At 35.4% G+C, this 19,935-nt stretch overlaps 1 protein-coding gene and 1 non-coding gene across 3 annotated transcripts in view; one reads left to right on the top strand and one right to left on the bottom strand.

The window, feature by feature from the left end:
• The window catches only part of LOC113493010, a 68,665-nt gene extending 58,055 nt beyond the window's left edge, over positions 1-10,610 (top strand). The window contains exons 2-3 of one of the 2 annotated variants that reach the window (XM_026870778.1): positions 88-96; positions 8,140-10,610. In XM_026870778.1, coding sequence (XP_026726579.1) covers positions 88-96; positions 8,140-9,542 — 1,412 coding nt within the window. In that variant the 3' untranslated portion in view covers positions 9,543-10,610. The remainder of the gene's footprint in view (positions 1-87; positions 97-8,139) is intronic. The other variant, XM_026870779.1, reaches the window with a different exon arrangement.
• A 7,774-nt stretch (positions 10,611-18,384) lies between these two features.
• On the bottom strand, positions 18,385-18,503 carry LOC113493598. Its single transcript, XR_003400581.1, has one exon. It is a non-coding gene; the product is annotated as a 5S ribosomal RNA (ribosomal RNA).
• Between the last annotated feature and the right edge of the window lie 1,432 nt (positions 18,504-19,935).

The following is a 19,935-nucleotide window of genomic DNA, read 5'->3' as shown; positions in this document are numbered from 1 at the left end:
ACAAATTAATAAAAACAATTATTACTAATATTAATTATAATCAACCTTAAAAGCATAGTACTAAATTACATTTCCCTTTGTCCGCAGGTAAGCAAGGCAAGTCATAATCACCATTTAATTACGGTACACATCAGATATGGACCAGGTAACGTGGTGAAGGGTTTGTGCTCAAGAAGGTTCAGGAATGAGGTCAATGAACGAGATATCAATCATTTCGAGATGCATTATAAAGTGATGGTTTTTTTAATCATAAGTACGGATTTACCTGTAAGTTAAAGTACTTTGAGACAATATTATTAGCCTTCGAAACTATTTAGAAATTAAATAAGAGTACCCTAAGATACTTAAAAAATCCCAGTCGTTATTTTTAAAGATTTTTAATTTATACTAATCCTAGCTACTATTGAACTGATTTAGACGAAACTTGGTCCACAGATAGTTTATAACCAGGATTGCCACATAGTCATGTGAATCATGTTTCCGTGGGATCATTTTCGTAGCGGGCGGGCCCACGGGCAACAGCTAGTTTAAAACATTCATACTAAGGTAGTGTCTGACACGGTTGATAACCTCAGATATATTATTTTAAGAAACAATAAAAATAATTAACGCTAGAAGTGAAGAAACCGTTTGTAGATACTAATCGTTAAATCAATAAATGTCGTTTTGTTCCTAACGATATAGCAAACACATACTTTTGATGTTAAAGCAATAAACAGTGTGTTAATTATTTCTCACATGAGTGACGTCACACGTAATAAAATGTATTCAAATTAGTATAGTAAAATTGATATTCAGATGGTAAGACAAAGACAAGTTTTAGGGTAACAATACGCTGATATTAACACCAGGTTAAAAAAGTTTATATTTTACTAGTATTTACCGGCTTGGATGATGGTTATGTTTGCAAGAAGTTATCCTGTTTTAAATCGATTCAAAATAATCCTATGTATTATTCTTTTTCTTGCCGGTCCTCTCAATATAAATAACACACCGCGCACCATGCACCTAGTCATTACTTACAGAAAATTTTTGAATAGTGCCTGAAAAACGGCTTCTTAAAATGAAAACTTTTGATTTTAATTTAGGCTCTAACCTACCTCTGAATGTAAATCTTAAATCTATTGACCGTTTTTGCCATGAAGAGTAATAAACCATACGACTTTAAGTATTCTTAATAATAGTAGAACTATAACAGACAACTTAATAATACTTACTACTGTCAAAATAAAAAGCCATTAAAACGAATAAAATAATACTTTGTACCACAGTGCATTGAACTCAGCGAGATGTTAGTGAAAGTAGCGCCTGCATTTGACAAGTTCACTTACCCGGGCGCTAGCCATCGATCTAATAACTTGTATGAATATGGACTGTCGTTTATTACAGCTGTTATATCATTCCGTAATTTAAAAGTCATGCTATTGCTTTTAATCTATTTGTGAGTTCCATGACCCGTGTTGAAGATTTTTACACTATACTGTCATGTTTTTGCAATCATTTTCGAAGGCTTTAAACTAAGATGAAAAAAGGAATAAAATGAACAAAAGTTGCAACGGTATGATAATAAAAAAGAAATGTCTAACGCTATTAACATTTGAGCAATAAAAAAGTCGAGTGAATTTTGCAAATTAGATGATACTGCTTTCATAACCTACAAAGCTATCACATCACTACACGCACAGAATACGTTCAGAGTCTACTTAGTTGCGTATTGCTGCACGTATAATGCCTCTTGCTTTTAATACTCATGATCAGACCAGTTTTTATACATTTTTTAAACCTACTTCATAATTAATGGGCAATGATATAATATAAATTGAGCACATTAAATAAACACCGGATATTGTAAGTAGTGCATAAAATTCAGCATTATATTTAATTTAATTGTCTTTAACTTATAAAAAAGTAGAGCGAGAAAGTCGACTGTCCTGTTAATGTATGAGATAATATACATACATTTTGATAAGTTAATTTATACATTAGCGTTGTTATTTGAAAGTATATTTTACCTTGACAAATGTGTCGATAACATGTTATTAATGCAAATTTGCTGTTGATGAGCGCAAACACTAAAATTAATCAATATTATCACAAGAAAAGTTAAATTAATAGAAATATTTTAAGTTAATTCAAACATGTAAATAGAAACTGATAAAATACTAAAAACTGCGAATAATTTATTCCTTCGATTAATGCATACATAGGCAATATTTACCGATGTGTATCGCGGTTCTATCATAATATCCTTTTACCGCAAGCCGGCGGTCAGAGCGCGGTTACGCAAAGCTCGGCCGTTACCGCGTCACGTAACCATTGCCCAACTGACTGTATACCACGCACATGTGTGGAACACGTGCAAATTCTTGCAGAATTACATCTTTGACATATTTGTATGGCAGAATAAAAAAAGTTGTAGGATGTCACGTCACGTCAAAAATTAATTTGGTTAAGTTGGTGTTTAATAAATATAATTTCATTTAAGATTGGACATGATTTGCCATAATTTTTGTTATCTGTGATGTTAAAAGTAATGCTAGAAGTTGTTTTTTTAAGAGCTAAGCTAATACTTCAAGTATTTGTCTGCAATTTGTAGCCTATAAGGCTTCTAACTAGATAGCTTTTTTAACGTATTTAAATATGAATCTTGTGACAGACCGGGCATACGCAATGCGGGCAGTTCGATTCTGCAACAAAACTAAAAGAATTGTCGCAATAAACTCCATTCACGTCAGTTATGTTCCAACATTCCTTTTTTGAATTTTCAAACACGCAGCCATTTTGCGAAGTTTTGCAACCGGCGAGCTTATGGAGTATGAAGCCTTTTTCGTTGAAAAATGTCGCGAATTCATTATTTTAAGTGGGTTGCGTAATTGAGTTAAGTAGTTACAAATAACATGTAGAGGTGTCGCAGAGTTTTACACATAAGATTTTATTAATTTGTTTGTTTAAAACTCTCCATGGCCAAATGGTTCGCAAATCGCAAGGCATTCTATATGAAATGCTACTGAAACATTAAAAAGTCATTTGTTTTACAAACAAAAAGTGTCAAAATGTATCCGAATATTCGGATTGACACAGCTGGGATTTTAGCATAATTTGTTAAAGATTTATCTTGGGATTGACTTTAATTGTTATCCGAAAAAGTAAACAGTTTATCTGGCTTATATAATTATTATTCAAGCGCCTCAAATGACACCCACGCGCTACGACAGATGAGCCCATTATAATTTATTAGGACGCCGACGTAGACGCAAATTGAATAAAAAATGATTTAACTCAATTGTGCGAAAAGTTATTATTTTTATAACCATGATTTATATTGGTAGGCAGGACGAGCAAAAAAATATTCAAGATGTGTTGAGAAAACATTGAAAAAGTTAAACTTCAAAATACGAAAAACATTTTGTCAAAATAAATTCGCAAGAAGAATCTAAATAAACATAATGTGTGCAGAAACGTGAAAATTGTATTACTTATGTAAATATGAGTTTGGGCGCAATTTGCATGTTTAATATAAGGTTCACACGAAAATTGACGCAAATACAAAAGTAAATAAACATCAACACAATGACACATAAAATCTGATTCAATTTCTATGGTCAAGGCAGCCATTTTGATTAACGGTATACAACGTCATCGAGTAACAGAAAAAATATTTGACATTAAACAACCTTTACTTTTTATGATAAAGGAAACTTCATTAATCTCTTTTTTACATCACTAGACTTGTTATTTGCACACAATTTATCAAAGGTGGACTATCTAGTTTTTCACTTAAAATTGACCTCATATATCTATTGCAAAACTTTAAATTAAAAAAATGAAGAAACCATCAGTCACAACTCATTTAATTTGAGATATTACTTCGCCAGTAAAGGATGCGATTTACAAATAAACAGACTAAAACACTTAATACCCTGTACAAGAAAAGCTACTTTAAAACAAAGCATTGAAGTCTATTTTAGATAATCATAACTACCGATTACGGTCGCTGTACTGTGATTAGGATGTCAGTCTAGATAGGATGTTGTTGTTTACCATACCTAATAGTTGTACAACAGGATGATCGTGTATTACTAGGATATTGCCAATAAACAATCAGTACTTACTGCCTCATTCTTTCCAGTAGTTAATTTATTTAATTGGAGGACGTTAAGGGTTATTTTGATCGCTCGTTCACCGACCCCAGTAGCTCAATAAAGGGGCTGAAACATTAAGCCGGTAGTCACTAGTTTGAGTCCGAAAACCTGAGGTCTGAAACTTTTCTGACACAATTTTCGTATTCATTTCCAAGAATTCCATGAAGACTGAAGGAAGACGTCAGTATAAGGCCGCTACTCACTCCAAACAGATTACAATAAAAAGGTGGGTTCTGATGAATTTTGAGCACAAAGAAATGCGCCATTTTTTAGAGTTATTTTTTTAATACGCAGAAAGCGCTACGAATTGGATAATAAAGTCACGATGCAATGAACGTATTCAAATCTTTGGTCAGTGAACTCGACAGGTTAGGTGCTTAGGCAGTGAGCAGCGACTGACACGTATAGGCAAGAGTCGCAGGTTCAAGTCCTGTCTGAGGTTCGAATGATTTCAATGTCTTATTTGTATCAAATTGAAAATTTTTTATATTGTTTGTGACAAATCGCCACTATCCTATTGTTACCAGTAAAGCATATCCGAAACATGTATAAATGATGTTCACTGTAAGTTATGAACGGTTTACGATAGTTTTACGGGAGGCACGTCCGAATCCCATGGGTTTACGAGTTGTTTGCTCACTGCAGTTATGACCACGCGGCGCCAAACTAAAGCCTCCAGCATTCACATGTCTGCTGTTATTTGTAACTGTTTAATTATGATAATAAGATGCAGGATATGTCTAATTTATTACGGACATAACGCAGCGAGTAGATAGGCAATAGATCTATATAACTTTAAAATTTCTTAATTCGCGTTCATGAATGACTGTCAGTTTGCCTGGACCGCACAAGATATGTGAAAAAATATAGGTATTCTTTACCGCCTAATTGTTTCTAGTTCTTCATAATCATCCCTTAATTTATGACATTCTCCTCTGAGTGACATCGACCCATCCAAATAGATTGTAGTTGTTTACTTGCAGGAAAATATATAGAATACTAATTTTCTTAAATCGCAACTTACAATTTCCGTCCCTATGTAAACTTATATAGCGTTTGAATTCGAAGTAACTTAGACCCAACTTGAGACTTCCACTGTGTGTATAATATTGATCAGTATCAGCCGTTAAATCCGATAAGTACCAAAGCAAAGATTTACAAACCCACATGACAAGGAACACACAAACTTCTCAATAGTACAGGAAGCATAATTTATTGGCAAGCGAAGTCATTAATAACCAGAAATTTCAGTATTTCCTAGAACTGCTAATAAAGACATGCAAATCGTTCATGTTACACATTACATTAAACGTATCTATCATATTCTAAATGAATGATAATTGTGTTCACACGTCGTGAAAAACGATCACGATTCGCGAATAATGATATAATATGTGTTAGCAGAACGATAATTTGTGTCTGGCGATGTTTATAATAAACATATACCTACTTACATGTATATATGTTTCGTTATATGTCAACGAAAAATATAATAGTAAAAAAGGTAAAGGCAGGCTTAATATAAGTGGTTGAAATTTTCCTTTTACAAAGGGGAAATAAAGTCCTTTGTCATGTTTGTCCTAATTTATACCTTTATGTGGACTGTTACTTGGACCTATAGGTAACCTTTTTTTAATAAATGCAATTGAAGGTAACTATAATACTGTAAGATGTAAGATCATAGTTATCTTATAACTTGAAAAAGTTGTCCAATCTAGAAAACATTGATAGCACAAGAGATTATGATGGATACTAGAAATAGTCACTATCTAGAAAATCCTACTGATGTGTCTAAGCATGACAATGCAACACATAATTGAATACGTGAACAAAGGCAGTCTCTAACCAAACCTCCATGAACCCTTTTTCATTTGCTGAAACACCTAAAGTGCTCTGATATTTTCCCACATCATAAATATTGTAATGAGAGGAAAAGGCCCCGGAGTATCGGTCCAATATTTGCAAATGATATGTAGGCAACATCAATGAATACATTTTTCTTATATTATTTCTGAAGCTCAGCATAGCCTGGAAATCTAGGTTACTGGTGTTTTCCTATCCTGACGAGACTTGGATGGGGCAACAAACATTGGTTGCATTCTTTATGATAATCAGGACCAGTATCAATGTTACTCCTATTCTCATCAGCCAAAGTTGTATTCAGAACACGGCTTCAATTCATGTTAATGAAAAAAAAATACACTCCAAAAATATACAAAAACCTCACAAAAAACTTAAGTTTTCAGCGCAAGTCATCAAAATACTTGTACACTTAGTTAGCGCGGATAATAAGATGTTTACCAGCTAAAATATGCAACAATCAAGTAAATATTGAAGGTCGTTTCGTCAGCCACAGTGCAACGTTCGAGGCTGAATGTCATGACCTTCCGGTCATTCATTCATTCCTTTATTATTCACAAAGATCCTGAGATTGAAATCATTCAGGTCCCTGTTCCGCGTGCGTGACGCCGCTCTAAACTTTTCCCTGTCGCCTTCCTAAGATCGGAGATAAGTCTCGCGTCACTTGTTTCTCAAGCGCAAGTTAAACAATAGAGAAAACGCCATAAATTCTCGATTCGCCTTTTTCCCGCTTATTGGATAAGCGAGTTTCTAAATTGTTTGTGACATGGGAATGTTTGAAGACTGCGATGTGGTTTATTAATAGATTGTGTACACAATTATGTAAAGCGTAGGCAAAAGGAGAAGTTAATATCTTATATACCATAACATGATTTCAACATTAGCATAAAATCGTTTTTGCGTCCTCATACACCTATCAGTTTTCTTCAGGTCTGACCAGTCAGTGTAACTAAGCTTCACGAGCTACTACACGGTATGCTACTGGACATTGAAAAGCTCTCTTATGTAACCCTCTACAAAGTTCTAAAGTAACAGCTAGAAGCTTTTAAACTTGAGCTCCACTCTCATGATGAATGAACAAACTTACCTCGTTAACCTAAAGGGATGTAGTTTTATTTAACCATTTTGTCAGAGTATCTCTGAGTCTTGAAGTTTTGTTTGTAAGAATCTCTCCTTTTTCAAAGTTATCATATATAACAAAGTAACAAAGGGAATTTGTGTTTTAGTGCCAAACAGTACAAAGTAATTATTAAATAATTTATAATCACAATGAATACTCATTAATTATATTATAAGTCTTTTTTTATAGCTACAAAATTTCGATAAATAATAAATTACTCTTTTACATAAAAGGTAGCAAGAAGTTTACCTGTCATAAAACAATTACTTGAACATTTTACATTATAGCAGGTTTTATTACTTAAAACAGCTTTAATTTTTTTTAACTTAATTTCAACTGGACATGCATTTAATGGCTGTTTATTAATGACATGACGAGATTGACATTTTATTTTCGAATTATTACTTTTTCTTTGTATCCTACGTAAGGCTGTATGATGTCAATGGTATCTTTTTCAAAGGGTTTTCAAGAGTATACAAGCCGTGTAAAGTAGGCTTGCATCAGATTTTCATTTATCTTCAACTTTCTGACATTATCAAAACTGTTAATGTATTTCATTCAGTCCACAACACACTCGTTCACCTCGACACGCCGCGATCGACAGATCATTATAATAACAGATTGTGAACAGCTCGGATCACAATGCGCCAGTGGGCGAAGGTATTGCGTACCCAACTCCGATTAGATATTATCACTAATGGTAATTATTAGGAAGCAGAACCATGTAACTTAGAGTATCAATTTAGGACAGATAAGCTTCAAATTATAGGTTCCTTCCTAAGCTATATAGAAACTTGTAAATTATGCATTCGTAATGATTTCCTTGTAGATGATCTCAAGAACCTGATATTCTAGTTTGGAACACATTAAAGATCAGTAAAACTGGTCAATCTTTAGCTTGTAGCACTATGATATTATTCATAGAAATATCGAATAGTTTAAGTTTTTGTATCGAAATGCATATTAACGATGTTGTTGAAGTTGGAATAAAACATTAATGTTATTTTATTGTTGCAGGTGAGAGCTGTATTGAGAAGCCACTGGCGACACTCTGGCGCAACTACCAGCAGTCGACGAAGCCCGACGTGGTGATGAAGCTGTCCGTCACCAACTCCGGCCTGAAGGGGTTCACCAAAGAGCACGGGCTCACCGAGTACTGGTCCCACCGCATCACGTACTGCGCCAGCCCGCCGCACTATCCAAAGCTCTTCTGCTGGGTGTACCGCCACGAGGGCAAGAAGCTCAAGCACGAGCTCCGCTGCCACGCCGTCCTTTGCACCAAAGAATCAATATCAAAGAAGATTACAGAGGAACTTCAAGTCAAACTGAAGCAAGCCTTGGTCGAGTTTAAGAAGGACAGAATCTCGAAGCAAAATGCTAGACTCAGTCTCGCTAACAGCGTGTACGAAAACCCAAGTATGCCTCGCAGGAAGATTCTTTTAAGCGTCGGAGCCACAAACTACAGACCTCCGTTAGAGAGGTCTAAATCAGCTCCGAAGTTAGGAGCTATTGAAGAACTCTGTTCTGAAGAAGACGAGGAGGAGGCGGAGATGAACGCTAAACAGAGCTGCGAGCCCTGGTCACGAACGTCTTTGACGATGGACAACTTCTATTCCTCTCAAACGCTCGACAGACGACGGCCCGATATAAAGTCCCCGAGGAAGACCTCCTGTCCCGAGGGAGTTATAAATAGAACACTATCTGAGTCTGGTACTAGCAACGTCATCGTCTCCGACGAATTCCTTGACATGTTGGCAAAGGAAAGTCAGAAAAATGGACGTGTCGATGAAACTAGTCAAAGTGATGCAGAGAAGGAAACGAGATTGCTTGAAGCGATTGCCGAATCGAACGAACTGAATGACAATACTGCGGCCGATGGTGACTGTAAGGCACATATGCAAAGTAACTACCTCGTCACGGATAGCGACGACGGATCTGTTTCTTCCGGCTGCGAGACCGCCAGCACGGTCACCGACAACGAGCCGTCATCCCTGCCTTCGTTCCCTCAGGAAGATCAAAAGGAACACGAAAACACTACTCGCTCTTATATGGACCCCAGCTTCGAACACAATGATATCAGGGGCAGCAATAGAAGCTTCAACTCTGTCCATATTATGAACAACTCTGAATCTGAAGTCACCGAGGAGGTGAACCACGTCCCCATTGGTGAAAAGAATACGTTCAGGCGCCGCTCGACGTACCCTCCTTTACGCGCGGATAACAATATCTTGACAAACTTCGAAGAAAAGTTCGAATCTCTCATTGATAACTTGACCGATGTCGACAGCCTAAACTCGAGCACAGAGACGGAAGTGTTCAAGAACACTGGAGACAATGACAGCGCGTGCAGCGACGAGTCGGGCTACTCCGAGCTGCTGGATGGCAAGGAGAGCATCATCGGTAACACTATTATGGTATAAGTTCTCGAACTGTAGCCGACCTTCTATTGAGTGTTTATTTTCAAAGAAAATAAGTCCCAAGGACAAAGAGCGCTCCTCTGATCTCTAGCGAGGCGGCAGCCATGATGAGAATCTATAGAGTATGTCAAAATAGTTTTTTTTAGAATTTAAATGGTCTGGCAACATCAATGCACGTAGTGAAATATTATTATGAATCCTTTAGTAGATTATAAATTATATACGGTTCGTGTTTAAAGGTAGTTTTGGGTTATTAAGATGAATTATAAATTCTGATGGAAGCTACCAGTTAGTGTCTCGACGGTCGACTCCAGTAGCTGGGCTCGTGTGCTCGAAACATATTATTTTGTAAATAACAGGGTACAAGAGTACTTCATCCAGTTGTCGTATTACTATGTTTAAATGATTGTATATATTGTAATTTAAGTTCATTTATTAGATGAAATTTATTGGAGATTTTTTTTATTTTTAAAAGATTTATTATAGATACTTTATGTGGATGCAAACATCTGTTTTTGTTTTTGTCTATATTTATTGTTTAAAATAAGTATACTTGTTGTGGTAGAATGTAGGCGGCAGATTGTGGGTGCCAATACATTTATATGAAATGTATTGGCTGTTAGGTAGGCGCGTGGGGTTCTAGGACAAAACTAACTACTAGTGTTTACATAGTGCTCGAGCGTTGCCCCTCGTAAACATGATTGTCGCTTATCAATGTGCCTCTACGAATAGATTCTGTTGGATCCGCAGCTCCAAGCAGCGCACTGACCTTAATACTATTTATGGTGACTCAAAGCCACACTTACGAGATTGTTTCATATTATCAATAGTGATGCATCACAATATTGTGACAGCTGTCAAGGAAGAGTCTTCAAGAGTCCTCTAGTTATTGTTGGCTGTAAGCCCCCTCGGCTGAGCCTGCTTGGAGCTGTCACAAGTCTCATCTCGACTACTCGTACTTACGCATTCCATGTGCACTTGTATAACGCCACGATTTCGGGTCATTTGTCATCCTAATTGTATTTGTAGTGGAGAATATTTTTTCGATGAAAAATAAATAATTTAAAATTGTATTGTTGTTTCTTTATTTTATATCCACTGTTATATACGGTAAGATAACTAACTACCGAATATAAGATTTAAACTACATCAAAATGAAATAATCTATCTAACTACGACAAAGAAAGTCAATGGTAACGAAAACGTTTCAGAATTCCGCAATCAAATTCACTTTTACAATATATCAAGCTGTATAATTAAAAAAACATGCATAATATGTGCATTTTTTAATATTCTAATGTCATATGAATATTAAACAACAGTTAATCAGTCATCATTATCACCGTCTTCATCCTGATAAGAGCTGCTTTGATTTCTGGTGTTCTTGCAACAAACTACTTAATATTGTTCAATAGGAAATGTTGCTTCCTTCACATTTGGCGAGACTCGAGTTCCTTGTTAACACAAAAGAAGTGATTTTGGCCTCAGAGCATCAAGGATACCTAGATTTTTGCAAGTCAAGAACACACTAGAAATAATTTCGTCGATAAAATAATATTTTATTATAAAAGTTCACAATCATGATATTAAAATAAATAAATAATAAATGCGGACAACATCACATACATTGTTCTGAAACCAAAGTAAGTTGCTGAAGCACTTGTGTTATGGAATCCAGATACAACGTAGGTACCACAAACACCCAGACCCGAGACAATGTAGAAATGTGAATTTTTACATTGACCCAACCGGGGATCGAACCCGGGACCTCAGAGCTAGCGATACCTTGAGACCGGTGCGTCCGCCACTCGACCACGGAGGTCGTCATTTCTCTTAAAATTTGGTTTTCTTTTAATATTTATGTATATCTTTCCATAACATTTTAATTTATGTTATTAAGGGTGCCATTTGTGATGGCCTTGTGGTACTATGAACGGGTTTGATACTTGTACGAAACATTGATCTGTTTGGCTTCTTGCTAAACGTTACTACACTGAAAAAAACAAATTTTTATTTTATCTTCACGAAAAATATTAGATTCCAATTTAAAAAATGCTAAAATGAAACAATTTCTATATTAAAAACCTTTATAACAAATACAAATTCGAACATTAGTACACAAAAAACGCTGACCCTTACTAATTAAAATTTAAAACGGAGAGTGAACAAAAGTTTTAATGAGTTTCGTGTCACGGGACTACCGAGCGATAACAAAATATGCAGAAATTGTTATGAAATCACCTTCTCGTATCAAATATTTATGTACCTAATCAAAAAGGTTAACAGTGGTCCCGACTTATTTGTGTCTGGAATTAATATATCGGTATATAGGCTAGAGAAGCTTTTAGAAAGCTTGTGTAGGGTGTAACCTAATAAGTGACATGAGAAGTAATGTACTTGCTATTACATTAGTATTGAGTGGCGGTTACAACAGACAAGAGCTTAATTTCTATATTATTTTCAATCCAGTCTTATCCTACTCACAGACTTTTACTTGCTAACTATAATGGGTTTAAATGTAGGTTTGTAAAAAACTAACTACAACATTTACTGTCGTTATAAAGACAGAAAGTTACAGGACAAAAGGGACTGCTAGGTCCTAATTCCGTCACATCAACGAGTAAATAATAAATCGACTTGAGAGGCCATCACAATTATTGCAAGTACATAATATCACGTAAGTATTTTAAAATGGTTATACTTGTAGAACAAAGCCTTATTCAAACTCGCTACACGTTGCATGGCTTCAGAAATAAACAACAGCACTCTACAATGCACATTAAGTAATCAATCAACGAGACAGACGTTTCGACTTGTAATGTTATATTAATAGTCAATTCCGGATGCAAGAAGGTTGTATACACTTACAGCGGAACTAAAGAGGTAGGGACACTTATTGTGCTTATGTTATAACATGCTTATATTCTGATAACGATCAGGCAAAAGCGTGGTTTGATAAGCCTTGGAGATATATCTTGTAAGAAAACTATGACATAAGAGTACACACATACATAGTCACTGTACGTGACAAATTAATTGTAACTTGTTTATCGAAATAGCATCCTAAGAACCCCTACTTACGGTGCATTTTGATGATAAAGTATATTAGAATATACAGTAAAAACACAATAGTAAGACCCTCAAGAAGCCCAGTAATGTTCTCTATGCTGACCCCGTAACCGAAACACCGCATGCCGTGTCACCGGCGCCGGAGCGTGACGCTACACCTGCGTGACAGCTACAGCAGACAATGTACAGGGAGGACAGTAGTGCAACATATGCGTAAGTAGAGAGGTGAGTGTATGTAAGTATTACTAGGATGAAAGCCAAAGAAAGAAATATACATTTAACATAGAAGGTTGAAGAAGTGGTAATGTAAGTGTAATATGGAATTCATGTGCAGAACGGTAAAGTTTTTTTAGTACCTATGACGAAAATTAAAGAGGGTTCCAGCACTTGTTGTTAGACTAGCAGTCGGAAATACAGGGAGCACTGACTAATTAATTCTAATTGCTTGCTTGTAAGATAAAACTCATACAAGAACGCGTTTCCTGACTAAGTACTAATGAGACTATGTTGAAATCGAGATAAGTCATTGTCATTGATTAGTCTTTGCTTAAAAATACTAAAGGTTGCACGGATAGCCAAGTAGTTGAGGTCACCACGCAAAATCCACTGTACGCTTCGTGTCGCGGGTTCGATTCCCGCGTAGGACAAGCATTTTTGTGATGCACGAATGCTTGTTCTGAGTCTGGGTGTCTTCTCCATGTGATTTGTATGTTTGTAAAAACCCCTGCGACACAAGGATTAAATTCCTTACAGCGGGAGTAGTTTTTTTTATAATAAAACGAAATTTACCATAAACATATGGTTAGCGAGAACTTCTTTGAGTAGAGTTTACCTTCTGTCTTAAACTTTATGTGGCATGAGAGCTTATGCATAACAGGGAACCCTTTTGCGACGATTCGGGTCTTCTCTGGAAGTGGGCCGATCAATGTCATCAAAATATGTAAAATTATTCTGAAATTCGTCGCAAGTTAAGTCCAAAAACAAAATAACGATCTATTGAGCCCTTCACAGATAAAACAAAAAGGAAATTGTTTGTCGAGCTTCGAGCAAATTTGGTCCCTTAAAAGCGAAAATATAATTTTTAGAAGGCATTTGACCCATGTTCTGACTGAACATACCACATAGGTATCAAGTATGAAACAAATTGAAATATTAAAAGTAAATTGAACAATAAATGTTATTTGATGTTCGTTAATAGTTTTACCGTCTTCCTACCAAGAAATAGAATTAAAACTATAATTAAACCACCGCTAATGGCCACACAAGTTACTAAAGTTACACAATCAAAGAACCCCACAAACTGCTTCGTTTCACTTTCGGCGCCGGGACTCGAACCCGCAGCATCCGCTTCCTCACCGCAGCTAATGGCGGGAGAGCCGGCAACACTACGATCTATGAATCACGTTCAATGTTCAGGAAGTAAGAGGAATTAAATGGTGGGTATAATATTTTTAGCTGAAGATGTTACAATAATCTATGGAGTTTCTTGCCGGTTCTTCTCCATATTAATGATATTTTAGACTGCATGTAACTTATGTTCCTTATGTTCTACGGGAATTAAAACCATTTTGGTTATTAGGGATATCGACTCAAGCTATTAAAAACCAAGATAGCAGTTTTCTTATTTCCAGAATTAACAATTTTGTTTCAATTTATTTTAATAAACATTACTAGGAGGAGCTAAGCAGATGTTAAATAACCGAGTCATAATTTTATCAGTTGTTTCTTGACTTCTTGCTAATTTTCCACTAGCTTCCAATAAATGCGTTCAACGTTCACAATTACGGTTGACATGACACGTTTTAGTAGTGTCATGCGGTAAGTAAATGACACTCAAATGGTGCTTGTTCTTACCTACTGCTGATAAAGGTAGTCACAATATTTAGTTGACAATAGCACATCAGTGGCCGCAAACAGGACCTTGTCAAAATGGAGTAAGGTTGATACGTTTGCATTTTGTGACAAATTTTAAGATACGAATACCTCATACGAGCACAGTTGTGGCAATGGAAGAGAGACTGCGCTTTGAGGTGTGTAGTGCGCTATCCCACTTCTATAAGTATAGCAGTGGTACTTCAAGAGATAGTGGACGGCCCGATATCTTAAAATCCATTCTCTCAATATTCAATAACATATAACAACATATAATTTCATATTCATTGAACACAATTCGTATTTAATTTGTCAGATAAAGACATACAATTATTCATACGATTTTTAATCTTTCTCATTCACCCGTAAAATTATATCTTTACAAAAAAGCGAAGGTTTCGGTCGGCGGGCCATAAACAGAATAATTAAGTAGATATACCCAAAAACCGTTGTATACGTTTTTGTGAAGTAATTTCTGGCTACTTTTGGACCAGTGAGGTCACTGTTACATGCAAACGCAGAGGTCGACAAACTCGGGTTATAGATAGAATTTGAACATGTAATATATCATATTGTTTTATGATTCTTGACTGACGGGACTAATAGTTCAGATTTTTTGTCATTTTTAGTTTTATTAACTTACATCGAACTAAGTAACAAACTTGGAGGTTTGAGTCCACCAGGGAACCGGAACTGCAAGGTAAGAAAGGGCGGAAGAATTATATATTTTTTTATTCGTTCAAGTTTGTCTTTATACATACAGGTGCTACTGTTATTTCGTTCATCTTGCAACGGAAAATTTGATTCCTTGACAGCAGTTTTAGGTATTCAAATAAAGATGATTTTGTAAATCTAATAAAAACCGAATTTTGGCATAATCTTAATCTAAAATGTGTTAAAAGTCAAAATACATTATAATGTATAAGTCCCCGTTAAGTATAAGTATGAGTTCAATCAATAAAAAGAAAAACGTAGCTGCGGTTATAATATTACACGAATGAAGTTAAAAATGAAAATTCGATTGATTTCGTTACTGAATGATTTACATGTTGTGGTGTCTGTTGCCACGGAGACGCCCTGGTTCGGTTCCCGGCCAAGGAAACGTATTGACCGCGCCGGGTACACGGAAACTATTAGATATGGATGTAATGACCACTTCTGTAGGTTGTCGACATGATACGACAAGTGGCCATTAAAATGCTTTTTTGAACAGTAGAGTACCAGTACCAATGGATAGGTAATAGATTTCAAAAGTAACATATTATTTCTTGTAGCCACATAAAATGTGACCTGAAAATACATTCCTAACACAGATAATTTTAACATTCATAATTCATTCGAATTAAATTATTTACCCGTATATTCAACTTTATCTTTCGTCCTATTTTTAACCAATACCTTTAGGTATATATGTAGTTAAATATGTATACGGACATATCATAAGTAGTTAATAATGTAGGTATTGTAACAAGTGTAACTGACCTGTAATTAGAGCACTCGCAAAAACGTTTACGTAACGGTTTTCATCGATAAAACAATGAAAATATTTCGCAAAAATAATGCAGAATTAAAACAAAAGATATTTTGAGTGACACATATTATGCGGAACTACGCTCGTCAAATATTTTTGAATGGTGACCCAGTAGGGGTGGCGCAAACGTCAAAAGTACAATGTTTTGAAGAACTGAACTTTTGCATTTTTCAGACAGGAACTCCTATTGCCAAAGTAAAAGTTAAAAGAATAATAGTTTTTATTGAGTGACTACACGATAACATCTTCGTAATATTAATAACACACTATTGTGTGGTGTTGCGATCGGATAAAAACCAGAATCCGGGCATTATTTGAAATAATAATCACCCGATCTCGTTACATACTTATTTTATAATAAGATATTAGATATTAGACACATTAGATAAAGTACTAAGCGGCCATTTGATAACCTAACCCAGTTTAGACACTATTGGTTAAAAAAAAAAAGGAGTGATAGCATGCTGTCTTGTGGATTTTGTTGCCCACAGCTAAAAGCAGCTAAGCAGGAGATACGGGGGCCGTCTAAGTTTGCTTGTCTGACGTTTAAAAAGTGCAACTTATTGGCCTGTCTGAATAAATTAATTTTGACTTAGGTTTGACAAAACATTTCAACCTTACATTTACGCTTTCGAAAGGCTGACACCCCTATCCGCCTTAATGATAAATGTGCGCATGTGGCTTTATTTGCTGTCTGTGAAAATGTTTTGACAAATACAGATTTCATATGTTATTTAGCACAGCCTGTATAAAGGATAATTTATTTCGAGGATCATAGGATTTATGATGTTCCTTTAACATCTGGTTTATTTCGGTTTTGTATTCTCAATTGGAAAATTGATATGGGTAAAGTAAATACTAATATAGTGATTCATTTAAATATGCGCTTTTGTAGGAATCCTTTAGGTAGATATTATAACCGAAGCTAACCCCTACCTAATTAATAAATTCTTAATTTATTGAATACTTAATTTCAGAATAATACGCCATCACATTTCCTTGATGTTGTTTTTTAGGTAGGCGACATTAAAATTTCCTAATTGCATTTGCTGACTACTCTAAAAAGAAAAGTCGCAATCAACTCAAAGGTCACTCGCTATCTTGAAGACCAGATATTGATTGTTGCAATGCGATTATAAGTGTAGTACAAACATAGACAAAGTATTTCCTAGGCTGAACTATAAAGGACGTACCAAATAAAAACGATTAACTACTGTGTCGGTAGTGAATGCTCTATAATATTTTTCCTCTTTACCTGGCTGGGGAACATGCAGGACTATAAAATTATAGAACGTACTAAGGCTTATCAATTGCCTTAAAATATACTGAAGTATCTCAAAATAAAAATAAATTTATACAAAAATACAAATAACGGTTCTCTGATACTAGCATATCAGTCTAGTCAACGACCTAACTTGTTTCACAAGTAGGTATCCAACCCACATGGATTATCTATTTAACAATTAATTGCTAAGCTTTATCTACGCCAGGTAAAACAAAAACAACTATACGGGTGCCATCACTGCAATTTCTATTTATTAGTTTTAATAGCAATTAGTGTCGAGATTATAATGTTTATGAGAAAGCTGTACATTTCCACTTTACTATGAACCACCGAGCGCCATCTGTTGTTGAAGCGAGTCAACTATTATTGCCACCACTCCTTAGGTGCATCAATAACTAAACAGAGATGGCGCTGTAACAGACTGTTATTCGTTGCTATTGAATCTAAACATTTGACTATATTTAATTAATGCCTTTTTGCTTGCGTGTAGCAGACTTGTAAATAAATATATTTGATTTGACAGTTAATATTTACATAAATTATTTATGTCATGATCTTTATGGACGAAAACATAAATTTGAGTGATAGCTTTTTGTAGTTCCATTTCAACATGTACTAAATCATTTTCAAATCTCTAGTTAAGATCGAAGGCCGGGTAGGTGACCAGGTTTTTTTAAATAAATTATGTTTTAAGCTGATAGTATAAACACATAGGACTAACATCGCCATCTGTCGAACCCAAATACTACTACGATTCTCTCTCTCTAACAACTACCAGCATTATCAAATTAGCAGTAGATGGCGGTAGTGTTCTTAGATGACAAAATCCTTTTTCAATATGAACATTGTGTTGATTATGTACTAAGGTTGTAACTTCAATTAAAGAAATACTAGAATTCCCTTACTGAAACGCGAATCTTGTTAATTTATAAAATAATATTATGATTGTAAAGCTAAACCACCGTATGTATTACTACATTATCGATATTAACTGATAAAATAGTCATTAAACGAAAAAATAAATAAGTAAACGCCATCCTTGCAAATAAATAACTTACAAAACTGAAATACGACAAAAAGTAGCAAAAAGCCAACGACACGCGGTATTCCCAGGCGGTCACCCATCCAAGTACTAACCGCGCCCGATGTTGCTTAATTTCGGTGATCGGACGAGAACCGGTGTATTCAACGTGGTATGGACGTTGGCGAAAGCATAATTGAAACACATCATCATTACCGTTATTTTCGGTAAAATTTACGTAAAGTATAACTGGCTCACTAAATTTGACTTTACTTACATTATCCCAACTTAATATTATAAATGCGAAAGTAACTCTGTCTGTCTGTCTGTCTGTTACGCTTTCACGTCTAAGCCACTGATGACTGAACTGATATTTTAATGAAATTTGGTACAGAGATAGAGTTGACCTTCAGAAAGAACAAAGGCTGGTTTTTTCCTGGACTTTTGAAGAGTTCTTAGCAAGTTCTCAAGTTGCAACTAACGTAATGACGTTCTAACTAACTAAAATTACGAATTTAAAAAAAGTTGCACTCTGGTAAAAGTTTAACACAATCTTGGCACAGCTTATAATGTACTAAAAGATTAATTTCATGAAAAAAAACCAACAGGTTGCGTCAATACTATGAACAATAGTCGGCAGCACCTTGATCAATTCTCATTCTTTCTGTAAGGCGTCTGTCACACTGGGAGCAGCTACTACCATTTACAAGCCCTTACAAATCTAAACTCACCGTGTCGTCCCCCCTACCAACTCTATACATCATTGTGCAATCACGTAGGTAATTTACAACAGTTTTTTCGTCAAACATCTCGAATACAGAAAATAAAAGTTCCAACTAGGTACCAATTACCATGCTTCAGACTTCCTCGAAGCAAGGTGCTACCGAAATTGTTTTAAAACAGCTCTTTGTACAACATAATTCACAATACATCCATAAATTTAATAAGGCAAGTGTCCTTTACAATTTGAAGGTAAAAAATCCGGTAGCTATTTGAATGGTAAATATTTTGGTCAGCCATTGTCATCTGACTTTGAAACGCAGCGGGAGCTTGACGTCTTAAATTGTAATCTGACAGGTTGTCTTGTAAATACCTGCTAATGTGATTGAGGGGCAGTAAAAAAATTCAAAGTATTTGTCATGTTATTGTGTGACTCACTATAGTCACTATGGATGTGAAGGAGGCTTTTACGATCAGTACGATGTACCTTACTAGAGTAATGAACTAATTATTTATGTAAACTTGTAGTATTTCATGCAAAGAATTATTAAGGTAATAGGAGTTGGGGAGGCCTATGTCCAGCAGTGGACCTCGATGGACCTGAATTGATTGATCGAAGTAGAGGTCAGAACAAAATTACTCAAATGAGTTCCTATGCTTGAGGAAAAACGACCTTGAATTCTTAACTCATAATCGAAAGGTTATGATAAAGCTTTACAGTTTAGCGATCATCATCATTATCTTAGCCTATAGGTAGCTGTCCACGGCTGGACAGAGGCCTCTCCGTTCGCTCTCCAGTGCGAAAATAATAATTAAAAATTTATAATCCGAATTATGCTCACAAAAACGTCCTGCAAAGCAAAATTAATATGATGAAAACAATTATTTTATAATTTAC

This window comes from Trichoplusia ni, chromosome 4 (genome assembly GCF_003590095.1).
Source record: "Trichoplusia ni isolate ovarian cell line Hi5 chromosome 4, tn1, whole genome shotgun sequence".
Taxonomy (NCBI): domain Eukaryota; kingdom Metazoa; phylum Arthropoda; class Insecta; order Lepidoptera; family Noctuidae; genus Trichoplusia; species Trichoplusia ni.
Note: the sequence above shows the minus strand (reverse complement) of the source record. Positions and strands in the feature narration are given on the sequence as shown.